This window comes from Ruditapes philippinarum, unplaced genomic scaffold, assembly GCF_026571515.1.
Source record: "Ruditapes philippinarum isolate M1 unplaced genomic scaffold, ASM2657151v2 ctg753_1_1_1_1, whole genome shotgun sequence".
Classification (NCBI taxonomy): Eukaryota; Metazoa; Mollusca; class Bivalvia; order Venerida; family Veneridae; genus Ruditapes; species Ruditapes philippinarum.
The window spans coordinates 378,908-391,308 of NW_026854157.1; the positions used below are offsets into that span (position 1 = coordinate 378,908).

A 12,401-nucleotide genomic window follows, 5' to 3' on the forward strand; every position below is an offset into this window, starting at 1 on the left:
TGTAAACAATATACCCGTGTGTTAGTATTATTCAATGCAATTGCTTAGATCGAAATGAATTGTCAATGCTAATTGTCTGTTTGGCATAGGAACTATTACACTTTTCAACAAAGCTACATTTAGCCGACTGTTACTTTTCCTTTCTTTCCTTAACATTGCCTTTTTCTCACACAAAAGATGTTAAACAGGGTCTTAATTCATTTTAGATGAACCAACTATTTCGACTTTATTTAAGCTTGTGATTAAACGATTAACGTCACAAATCTATTATTAACAAGGGGTGTGGTGTCGCAGTCGTTAATATAGTAGGTATAAGTAATTCCTATTACAGGCAATCTTTAGTTAAAATCGTGAATTCATGAAGTTGAATTATAGTTAATTCACAACGGAGAAATAAATCATTGTGAATTCACGAAGATGAAGTTGGGAATTCGTGGAGTTGAAATGTCCTCATCGGTCTTTCGTAACATATGTTTTTTTTTGCTTTCTCCTTTAATGCTTTCTTAGAATGTTTAAAGCCATTACTTATCTGTGTGTATTGCGTTTTCTTTTTTATTCTCATTGAACTTGAAAATAATATTCAATTTTAAAGCAAACATAATTATATGTTTTTTAGCATCTAATCACATTTAAAAGACATAGATACCAATTCTTGATGACCATAACGTACATGTATATATCAGAAAACAACGGTCAGAAAGGCTGATATGTTATCTTATTCAAACACGTCGAAGCTGTAAGATTCATAAGGTCCAGGTCAAGTTTTAACGTCAATATAATAGTAAATATTGAGCGATGTCAGTGCATATTTCTGGATACTATAATAACTTCCTTTTAAAAGCTGCACAGCTTTTAATGGTACCCATGCTGTATTTTCGTGTTACATTTGATTTCAGCTTCTTAAGCCTTGCCTTGTTATCAGGATTGTTTTACTTTTATTGTTATTGTCATTATTATGCACTTCACGCTTATGACATATTTAAATTGTGACAATATAGTTTTAAATCATCAGTCAATCGATTACATATTACACTGCATTTGTAGCTTTGTGAATACTTTAACGTTGCTTCACTAAGAAAGTGAACGATAGTGAAACAGTTGACCAATACACAGGAGACTAGTAACATATAGTTTAAATACGTTTTTGAAAGTCCGATCGTTTGCGACCTTAAGTTTTGAGGATTGACACAATCAATGTCACTCTCGATGACATTATTTTTGTTCTAAACATTCGAATTGTTTTTCTACTTTATTGAACAGTTGTCTGATTCAGTACACATTCAATAGTGAAGTCACACCTTTCTGTGTAAAAGGGAAATAATTACTGCGTGAGTAAAATGGAAGATATAAGCAGTTATTTGCCCTTATATGAAAATCTAAATAATTGGCGCGACAATATTACCAGACAGTCACGTGCACACACTCGGTCAAATATGTTACAAATTTGTAAAATACAAACATATATTTCGGGTAAAAACATCGTATCTTTCATATTGCTTTAAACTTTCGTTTTGCAAAATGAAACGTTTATATGAATATGTGATAATTTCAATAAATTCAGGTATGAAATTCTCTCATATTGAATTGAAACATTCCATGCCATAATTGAATTGGTAACCTTATCATAATAGTGCATCTTTAAATAGATGCTGCACACAATTTGTTTTTGACTTGTTTTACTTCAAATTTTAATAGTATTGTTAAAAAGAAACACGACAAAAATACTTTTATTTTTTTTATTTCTCACCGAATCAATGCACTCATATAAAACACTTCAAGTAATTAAATAGATTTTATTGCATTGTGTTCATCATTTCTTATTATAATACATAATATAATAACAACTATGATTCTGTTTAAAGTATATTCATCAACATTTGCAGAGACCATTTATGTACCGTGCGACAGCTATTTAGATTTCTCACATGAACAAATTCAAACTCGTTGTCGGGATTTGAGTCTACAGTGGTGAGGAGCAAGTGGTTCGAAGTAAACGGCCATAACCACGCCGATACAGACAAAAGTAAACATACTTTAGCAGAGAGGAGACCCATGCAGACATGTGTATAAGTATTCCGTATATAACATATATGTTAGTATAATCTAAAATAAAATAAAAAATGAAGGCTACTTAATAGTAAAATTTTAGTAGTAAAATACATATTTGTTATTAAAAGCAACTTTTTAATTCATTTTTTTTGTTGTTAAATAACTTTCTATTTCTTTATTCAACAAAGTCACTTATAAAATAATAAAAGAAACAAATAATGATAAGTACAACACAAATGTTTTACTTATCTTATTTACAGTTGGCATTCAATTTTCGTTCTGGATGGTCAATAAGTGACATAAAGTTAATAGCGTTGAACTTTTAATTTGGAATTAATAGTATACATGTATGTTTTGCTTTGTCATCGATTGTCAAAACATGAAATTGTGTGTTATATTTACCCTAAGTAGAAGAAAAAAACACATATACTCCTCGGAATATAATTAATGATTAAGATTTGTTTTATTTACAAATGGGTTGATTTTATTTTATAGCATCTGAAAACAGTGATTTCCTTTGTACCATCATCTGTTATGTACAGAAAATCAAAAGTAAATTCTACAAATATCCGAAAGAATCAACCTGTTGGATTAAAGTCTATAAAATTTTTCTCATCACTGTAAGGGAACAGAACTTTACCAGTGAAAGTACATACTTTATAACTTTAATTCTTGCATCGGTAATGAAATTTCACTATCTGATAAGAGTGAAATAATTTACTGCATAAAAAGGGCTTTACATTGCCAATGTATAGGGCCACTAAGTATTCCGGAATAAAAATGAATATAGATACACAACAATAAAATAAAAAACCTTTGTGTATTTGTAAAGGAAATTTTTATAAAATTTGATTAAAGATAAATACATTGTAAATGATTTTTGAATTTATTTAATAAAGTTGGGAAATTTCTATAAGATCATGTTATTGGAGTTCATAACGGATAATGTATTAGTAACGATATTGGCAATTAATACAAAGCATATGAAATGTGTTTTATACAAAATGGGTTTGCCCTTGTATAAAAATGCGAGATATATCAATGTATAATTATACGATCATCGTATATATGGTTTATTATGTAAATTGTTATAGCTCACATTGCCATGTTTTTCATGGATTTAGTATTAAAATAAACTTATAAACTAATATTTAAAACCCATTCAGTCAAAACACCTAGTAGTACATAATCTAATTAATTCCAAACTAAAAGATTTGACCGACACCTCAATATCTCCAAACCGTTGGGTGTATTACTTTTTCCTGTGTGTAATGAGGTCTACTACGATAACGTGATGACGTTTCAGGGCTTCTGTATTTATCTATTTTACTCTAGCCTTGCGATGACTAATGCTCGCCTGGTAGTCATTGTACGGTCGCTCATATTTCTTGTATTTATAATTATGATCCCACTTATATGTGCTATATTGACTTGCATCGCTCAGATCGCTATTCGAATACTCAGATGTGCCATATCTATGCGGTAGGCTTGCTTTTGTTGAGTACGGCCTTTTAATATCATATGATGTCTTCTCATCCATATATCCTTCCGGGTATCGGTTTGGGCTAGAGAAGAAAACATCAGTTTCATCATTTGAATTGAGATGTCTTTCATACAATTTTGGTGCAGATTTTGGTCGCTGCGAATAATCTGCTTTTCCTTGAGCAACTCCTTTGCAAAGAATTGCACCACCTTTATGCAATAAAAGAGCAGGCAAAACAACATACGCCACAGTGTTTCCTCTCTGTGTGTATGCTTTGTATAAATCCGTATTGAAAACATCTCCTCGCCTAACATTAGGACCAAAGCAAAGAGGAGGGTCTTGAACCTAAAATGATCATAAACTGAAATCATGAAAAGTTGATAATATTTGAATTTATTAATTAGACTCAACAAAATACCAAACAAATCTATACTACTCTTATAAGCTGCATTTTATAAAATATTGTAATATGTTAATATATATATTTTTCTGTCGGCCTAGAATCTAAGCATTCTACGGTTCGATAAACTTATTGTACCAGTTTGTTATTAATGTTATCAAATATTGTTCAGAAATTGTGACAACCAAATGATAACACTAAAGGTTGTGTACGGAAGATAATATTCCAATGAAGACTATAATAAGTTTGTGTATGCACAGATGCAATAGAAACGTAGCAGTTCTTTTTGTCGAAAACGACAAATGCTGAATTTTCCTATCTAATCCGGATGTGCAAACATACTGTTAACTTTATTGATTCAAGGTACAAAAAGTCGGTCGCTTTGAAACATATGTTATATAGATATATTCTGTACATAAGACTACGCCACAATGAGGTTACAGAGATTTACGCTTATCAAACAAATTGTATTCGTCTAGACACCACAATAAGAACGGGAGTCAGTATGATACCCATTTTCAATGAAATATAGATTTTGTAATAATATTATATACAATACAATGTTACAGGCCTAGTAGGGAAGTATAGTTTCGTATATTTCATGTTGCAATGTATGTAACACACATAATACTTGACAAAAACATGACAAAATGGCGAATATTACTTACTGTCATTAGCCAACATAAGTTGAAACATGCCTCGAGATATTTCGGAACAGATCTAACTTTTACTGCAGTGAATGTTCTGGATTCTTTCAGTTCTTCAAGGTATTTCTACAAGTGCACAGATAAGTATTAAACAATGAAATCAATTCATAACCGAAGTTGAAGATGAGAAACATTATGAAACAAAGAAAACCCTGTTGAAATAATAGTGACGAGGCTACTGTATATATCTATATATATATTTGAAGCTTTTAAATGGAATGTAAAAGTAAATAAAGGAAGAGCATGGTGAATATGACCTTTGACCTCATGATCACATGAGGTAAATAAAGGAAGAGCTTGTGAATATGACCTTTGACATCATGGTCACATGAAGAATAAAGAGTTTAAGACGTAATGGGTTGATCACACATCAAGTTTCTCTTGACGACTGTGACCACAAGTAATATAAAACTCAATATAGGTGAAATTCTACACATTAAGGATTTGGAAGCAGGCTGGTAAAATTAAGCCCAAGTTAAAAAGCGGTAACATATGTCCATTTCAATGTAGCATAAACTGCTGAATTATTACTAAAATGCCTGCCTTTTGACCAGGTTAAAACAACATGTCTCCTCCCCGACAGGTAATACACAATGTATATAATATATATAAAAGCTTGATCCAATACCTTATGCACTTGCTTCCCAGAATATACAGCCACAGCTTTCCTACATTCCTTCAATGGTTTGTAAATACTTGAAATTACACAATTGTCCACCTACAATAATATTTGATTAAATAAAACATCATTCTTCTGGTAATAACAATATCATTATTCATGTTTTAGTAAAAGTTTATAAAAAATGAGTGTCAGAGATGTCAAATATTAATGCTAAGCTTACTTGTTAATAATGAAAATTACCCTCTCTACTACAATGAAGGATTTAAATTTGAAATTATACTTGTTATATTGTACTTTTATAAAAACAAACGGGAGATGTTTACATCACTTTACTTTGATTGACAAATATCTTATCTGTTTTGTCGATTGCAAAAGGACCTGTGTGGTAGTTGCTCTTTGGCAAAATTGGTTATCCTATAAAGACTTTGAGTGCACGTAATAAAATTGTCATCCAATTTAGATATTGGTTGCGAAATGCATGCCTTAATCTTAGCATGTAACCGATATAAAATTATGAAGCGAAATACTTTTATGTCGTCCTGTGTTATGACAAGTTGTATTTCTTTCATTTGCTTTTCTGCAAGTTTTTCGCAAACACACTTTGTTTCCTGAAATATATAAAAATAATAAATTAGAACTTTCTCTTTATTCTTTCGAAAAATAAAATATAATTATATTAGGCATGTGATCACTTTCTTACGTTACTAGCACATCGAGGTATTGCATGCATTAGACATATTAAATGCGTATAATTATACAATTATCGATAAAAGAACCATTGAATATTAAGAGGATATTTTTTCGTTTCAGTGAAATATGGAATATATTTTCACGAAACATGATAAAATGCCACCTTATTTTACGAGCTTTTTCAAAATGACAAGGCAAACTTTAAGCAAAAGCAGATCTAAAATTTAAATCTTAAACTGATATCATAAAATTCATAGTTGCTTTTGCTGTAGGAACAATATAGTTGCTAAGGAAATCAGTGTTTTTCTTGGAAGTCACTGAATGCTATGGAATTTAATGGTAGATTCACTCGTTGCTAAGAAAAATAGATGTGGAAATCACTGGTAGCTATGTAAAAATGTCAATGCTTACAATGTAAGGTCTCAACCCGGTACGGAATTTTCAAAGTGGTAAACAGTGTTAAAACAGAATGAAGATTTCTAAAAAAAAGTAGATAGCTAACCTATTATATTTTGGACCTCATTTGACTAAGATAATGTTGATGTTTAAAGTTGAAGACAATATATAATTCATCAAGAACATTGGAATCCAGAATTAAGCCTCAAATAAGACTGATTTACAATAGAACAAAGGATATGAAAATTCACCGGGCTGACACCGTTACTTCCTGGTTGCTTTGAAAATTTTACAGTTTGCTATGATAATTCAATGGTTGCAATGTAACTGATTGCTATAGAAGTAAATGGTAAATGGTTGTTATGGAAAGCAAGCAGTTGCTGGGAAAAGACAATGATTCTTATGGAAAGTCAGTGGTTGCCATAAGAGTCACTTATTGCTATATGAAGTCACTGTTAGCTATGAAAGTAAAAGATTGCTAAGAAAGTCACTGGTTGCTATTGAATACCACGGTTGCTTTGGAATTTAAAAGGTTGCTATGGAAGTCAATAGTTGGTATGGAACGTCAGGATTGCATGGAAAAGTCGCTGGTTGTTATGGAAATTTAACAGTTGCTATGGGTAAGTCAATGGGTGTTATTAGAAGTCATTGAGTGCTTGAAGACTATGGTTGCAATTGAATGTCAATAGTTACTATGAGAGTCACTCGTTACTATGGGAAGTCATTGGTTGTAACTGAAAGTCACTGGTTGCTATAGAACTCCATGGTTTCTATAGGAAGTCACCGGAAGTCAAGGGAAGTGTCTGGCTGCTATGAAAAATCAATTGTTTTTATTGAAGTCAATTGTTGCTATGAAAGTCAGTGGGTTTTTTTAAGTTAATGGTTGTCATGGAAATAAATGGTTGCTACGTTAAGACACTGGTTGATATGGAAGCTACTGGTTTCTATGAAAAGTAAGTGGTTGCTATGGAAGTAAATGGTTGCCATGGAAAAGCACTGGTTGATATGGAAAGTAAATTGAAAGACACTAGTTGATACGGCAAGACATTTAATGCTAAACAAATATATGCTGGCTATGAAAAGTCATTACTATTTAAGTCACTGGTTGCTGTGGGAAATCGGGGTATTATGGAAAATCACTGGTTGGTTATGAAGTCTATCGTTGTCATGGAAAGTCAATGGTTGTAATGAGAGTTACTAGTTGCTATATGAAGACATTAGTTGAAACGGAAAGTCACTGGTTACTATGTAACTCTATAGTTACAATGGAAAGTTACTGGTTGCTATGGAAGTCACTGGTTACTATGGAAAATCAATAGTTGTAACGGAAGTCAATGGTTTCTAAAGAAAGTCACTGGTTGCTATGATAGTCACTGGTTGCTTTTGGAAGTTAATGGTTGCCATGGAAGTAAATGGTTGCTTTGTTAAGTAGCTGGTTGATATGGAAGTCAATGGTTTCAAAGGAAAGTCACTGCTTGTTATGAAAAGTAAGTGTTTGCTATGGAAAGTAAGTGGTTGCTATGCAAGTCAATGGTTGTCATGGAAATTCATTGTTTGCGATTTTGGTTACTGATTGCTATGGAATGTCAATGGTTGCCATGGAATGGTAATTGATCATATGGAAAGTTTAAAGTCTATAAAAAGTCGCTGGTTGCTACAGCAATTCCTTTAGTGTAAAAAAGTCCATTGTTGCTATGAAAAGTCTATGTAATCACTAGTTGCAATGGGAAGTCAGTGTGTTATGGAAAATCACTTGTTGCTAAAGAGGTATACGGTTGTCATGGAAAGTCAATTGTTCCCATGTAAGTCACTAGTTGATATGACAAGTCACTGGTTGCTTTGAAAATTCACTGGTTGCTATGGAAGACACTGGTTGCTATAAAAAAATCAGTGGTTGCTTTTGGAATGTATGGTTGCTGTGGAAAGTCAATCCATGACAAACAAACAAACTAGGTAGACACATAATAGAAGATGTTTCATGTTAAAAATGAAAGCTCTAGCTCTTTAGATTTTTTAAGAAGACGATTCTTTTTACTATATACATATAAGGAAAATCAATGCCCCCTGGGGCATGGCCAAGTTTGACAGACACCTACTAGAATATCATTCTACTAGAAAATGATTTAATTTCACCGAATATCTAAACTTTAACTCTTTGGCTTTTTTAAAAGATAATTTGTTCTGTTGACTACTGTTTGAACCAATGAGACTGCAGCTATTCTTAGATTATATGATAAAGCCTTTTGACGACTGTTTAAATGATAGCGTATGTTATAAAAATGTTGTGTAATTTGACAATTGTTTAATTTATCATTTTCAATTAATAGAACTTTAATGCTAAAATAAACTTTGCATTACCACAAGAATGGTGACCAATGTTGAAATTACTGCTTCCTCGTCATCAGCTTGCATAGCGATGAGTCTTTCAAATGCTTCCACCCATTCGTTATCGTAAATTTCCTGATATACTTCTGCAAGTTTCGTCGGGCGGGTTCTGTCACTTAAATCGGCAATATTTAGATTGTTGTCAATGAGTTTATTTCCCAATGCTCTGCTTAGTCTGAAAAGTAATTATGAGTTGAGTCGTCCGGTTAAATATCCAGTAATTTATTATATACTTTCCTTTCTAAAAACAAATTTAAAGCAACACACCTTTTTAGAAAAAAATATATTTAAATTACCTTGTTCTAGTATCATCTAGTTCTGCCTCAGTGTTCCTTAGTTTCTCCCTTGTGTCTTTAAGCTGTTTTTCCAATGTAGAATATCTCTCTGATTCCCGTTTGTCAGTAGTACGGGACTCATATCGTTCTCGGTAATTTATTCTTGTCTTACTCTCTTCATGCTCTAGAGCTTGGATTTTATCTTTCTGTTCGTTGATGATTAGTTGCAGTTTCTGTTCCTCTTTATCATATGCTTTCTGCAACTCATCTTTGTATTCCAAATATTTCCTCTCGATATCTTTCAGTTTTTTATTCTTTTCTTCACTTTCGTTGAACTTTTTTTGAAGATCGTCGTACCTTTTTTTCATTTCAGAGTACTTATCTGTACTCTTTCGAGATGTATCCAATTCACGTCGGAGGCCTTCATTTTCTCTTTCTAATTTGGCAACTTCAGTTGTATTTACATCCTAAAATAGTAATAGAACAAACTATCTTGTATTGACCTACATATACAATACATATTGTGCTTCTATACATATCGATGCAATCTGAAAAGAAGAAAAAAAGGAAAAATGTATTTGACTTTTTTTGCTGACAATATTTTTTTTAGAAAAAGATTTATGTTAAGTAATTTTTAATTTTTTGTCAAGTATTATACCTAAACAAATTCATAAAGAGTATTCAAATTATCATAAATCGTCACGAGAGTAGATGAAGTAAGGTACTTCCCAATGTGCCAATATCACTTTACTGATAAATTGATATATTTGCTGAAATTTCATGTGTATTAGATTCAACATTATGTTAATATAGTAATGGTTTACTTGGATTGCTTGAAAGCTTCCATTTTCCTATTTGAAAAACCCTGTCTTTAATTTTAAAAGTGTTGAATGGCCTCAGGAAAGAAATCAGCAATCTTCTTGATGTATGCTAATTTCCATAAACATTTTGAAAATGTACTTGAAAGTAAACTATTTTAAGTGAACACAGAAAGTAATATACACATCGTAAACGGTACTTACAAACCATGACAATTACCAAAAATGACAAAATAGGCAAAATAGTCATTACTGCGTTTGAGTTACGCAGTTACTGTACAGAAATGTTGATTAGGACTGCAATATCGGACAATTTCATGTAAAATTTATTCATTCAATCTTTAAGTTGAATCTTTTTGCCTTTCTTAAAGATAAGCAAAGTTTTCTCATCTTATTTTCTTTGATATATTCTAAATTTGCTCATCTGTAGGCTTGCAGTTTTAATAAGACATTTGTGTATTTGTATAAGACGGCAAAGAAGAAAAAATAAAATTTTGCAGAGGATTTTATTTAACATTGCATGATTAAAGACAATCAAGATTGAAGGGACAAAATAAAACTTTTTTCCGTTGAATTGAATTTTAACGATTCTTAAATTACAGATAATATTAACACTCACCGTAAAGTGTATTTCTTGTTTGGCTTTTTCGACCAACTCTGGAACCTTTGTCGTCAGTAAGTTTAACAATTCTTGCATGCTTGATTGACAATGTTCAATTTTCTCAAAGTCCTCAATAGAAGTAGAATATTTGATAGTTGATTTTGAGGAAATAATATTCACATCTGTTGAAGGTCTAAGAGTATTTTAAATAAAAAAGAAATGAATAAAGAACATGTTCACGCATTATGAAATGACAAATACTGCATAAGAACCTTCTTATTGAAATTTCGTATTTTGCTACATGTGAAAAAGTAATAAGATTAAAGATAAATCTGTTTATTATGTTTACTTATTTACTTGATGACGTCCCGTGTTTTCAACGTATAGTGAAAATAAAAGATCTTTTTCTTGGTTATAGATATGGCGCTAACACATAATTATACGAACCTTCAAAATACACTCAGCCTTAATATAGTAGAGATATTGCATTTAAAAAGTACAAGGTTTTATTCTTAAGAGTCTCAAATGTACAACTTGCAAACTATGACTGATTGTGAAACTTTCAAACTAATATTTTTTTATCATATTATAGAAATCATTCAGATAAGTTGTCGGTCGGAGAAATTAGAAACTACTGGTAGGATATCAAGGAAGCCTAATCCGGCAGTCAAACCGCCGAGATATGTCTACAAATGTTTTAAATTCGGCGTAAAAGAAAAAAACAACATAAGTCATGAAGAAAGTCAAATAGGCATTATTTGTCTATCAAATTGATAAAAAAAAATTGATAAAATTGAACCACACTGATACCTATGTCTCGTCCTTTACTTTTCCTAATTATGCCTAGTACCAGTATGAAAAGGGAGCTACAAATGTATTAGGTCATTTGTCATTTGTTTGTAATGCTGTGTCAGTATTCCATATAGTCAGCTCATGGACATTTATTTCTTAAAAAGCATTCAAGTCATTATCAGTGACTTTTTTAATTAGTTGGGTTTCATCATTACTTTCATCACTGAGTCTCTCTTTATTTACCTTTTTCAGGTATCCATTATATCCTCACCAAGTGTAATCCACTTTATGTAAACGTTATCTTAATGTTTCAATGTCAGCTTAAACAGACACATTAGCACAGGTGAAATGACATTCAAAACCGAAAGTATATATAAAACTTGCAGTTTGCCACTATTTTTATTAATATTTATTTTTCCGTTTAAACTTTAAATAAATCGAGTTATCTGTAATATAGTCCTCCATATCTATTTTTTGAAATTTGCGGGTTTAATAAAACACTGTGCTATTTTTGTAATAGGTTTGCTTGTGTTAGTAAAATCAATACCCCGATATACATTTCTAAAGGACAGATAGCACAGCTATAGAGAAATATCTAAAAAGAAATTTTAAATGTCGTAACGTTGCCTGTATGTCAATTATATAAAAAAAATGATTTATGTTGGGTTAAATGTTATTGGTAGCAATAGCAATGTGTAGAACTTACTGTTTCTTGGTTGCGGAGATTCAAGATTGTTTGATGAACGCTTCTGCACAATAGTGTTATGTTTACATAATCTTGTGAACGTTTTTGTAAACTGCTGATCAAAAGTGCTGAACACGGATAACTACAAGTATATGCCCTTCTTAATGCGTACTCGAGATTCATCTCAAGATGCTAGCAAATATAAGTCTCTGTACGGCGAAAGCAATACAGTAGTGTTGATGACATTAAACAAGCATTTGATATATCGTATATAATTTAAACAGTGATAGAACCTATTGAAACAACAACAATATTTTAGTGTTTTATTCTCTTTTTTAAGATAATATTACAAGCAGTTATAGTTATATTAAAAATACGAAAAATGCCTTCTTTCTCAGGAGCTTGTTAATTCTACTTACACGTAGACAATAAGTGTTATGAAAGTGAAATGTGTAAGACCAAAACATTAGACAAAACGTTATATGTTTTTAGGTTCAA

At 31.5% G+C, this 12,401-nt stretch overlaps 2 protein-coding genes across 2 annotated transcripts in view; both read right to left on the bottom strand.

Moving 5' to 3' along the window:
* LOC132739189 (uncharacterized) overlaps nucleotides 1-12,401 on the bottom strand; it is a 37,230-nt gene that overhangs the window by 11,619 nt on the left and 13,210 nt on the right. The gene's annotated exons all lie outside the window — the stretch shown is intronic.
* On the bottom strand, nucleotides 1,721-5,404 carry LOC132739195 (uncharacterized). The gene is made up of 3 exons (XM_060726863.1): nucleotides 5,268-5,404; nucleotides 4,601-4,705; nucleotides 1,721-3,877 (listed from the first exon to the last, which is right to left on the bottom strand). Exons 2-3 carry the CDS (start codon nucleotides 4,604-4,606, stop codon nucleotides 3,371-3,373), a joined length of 513 nt encoding a protein of 170 aa, XP_060582846.1. The 5' UTR covers nucleotides 4,607-4,705; nucleotides 5,268-5,404; the 3' UTR covers nucleotides 1,721-3,370.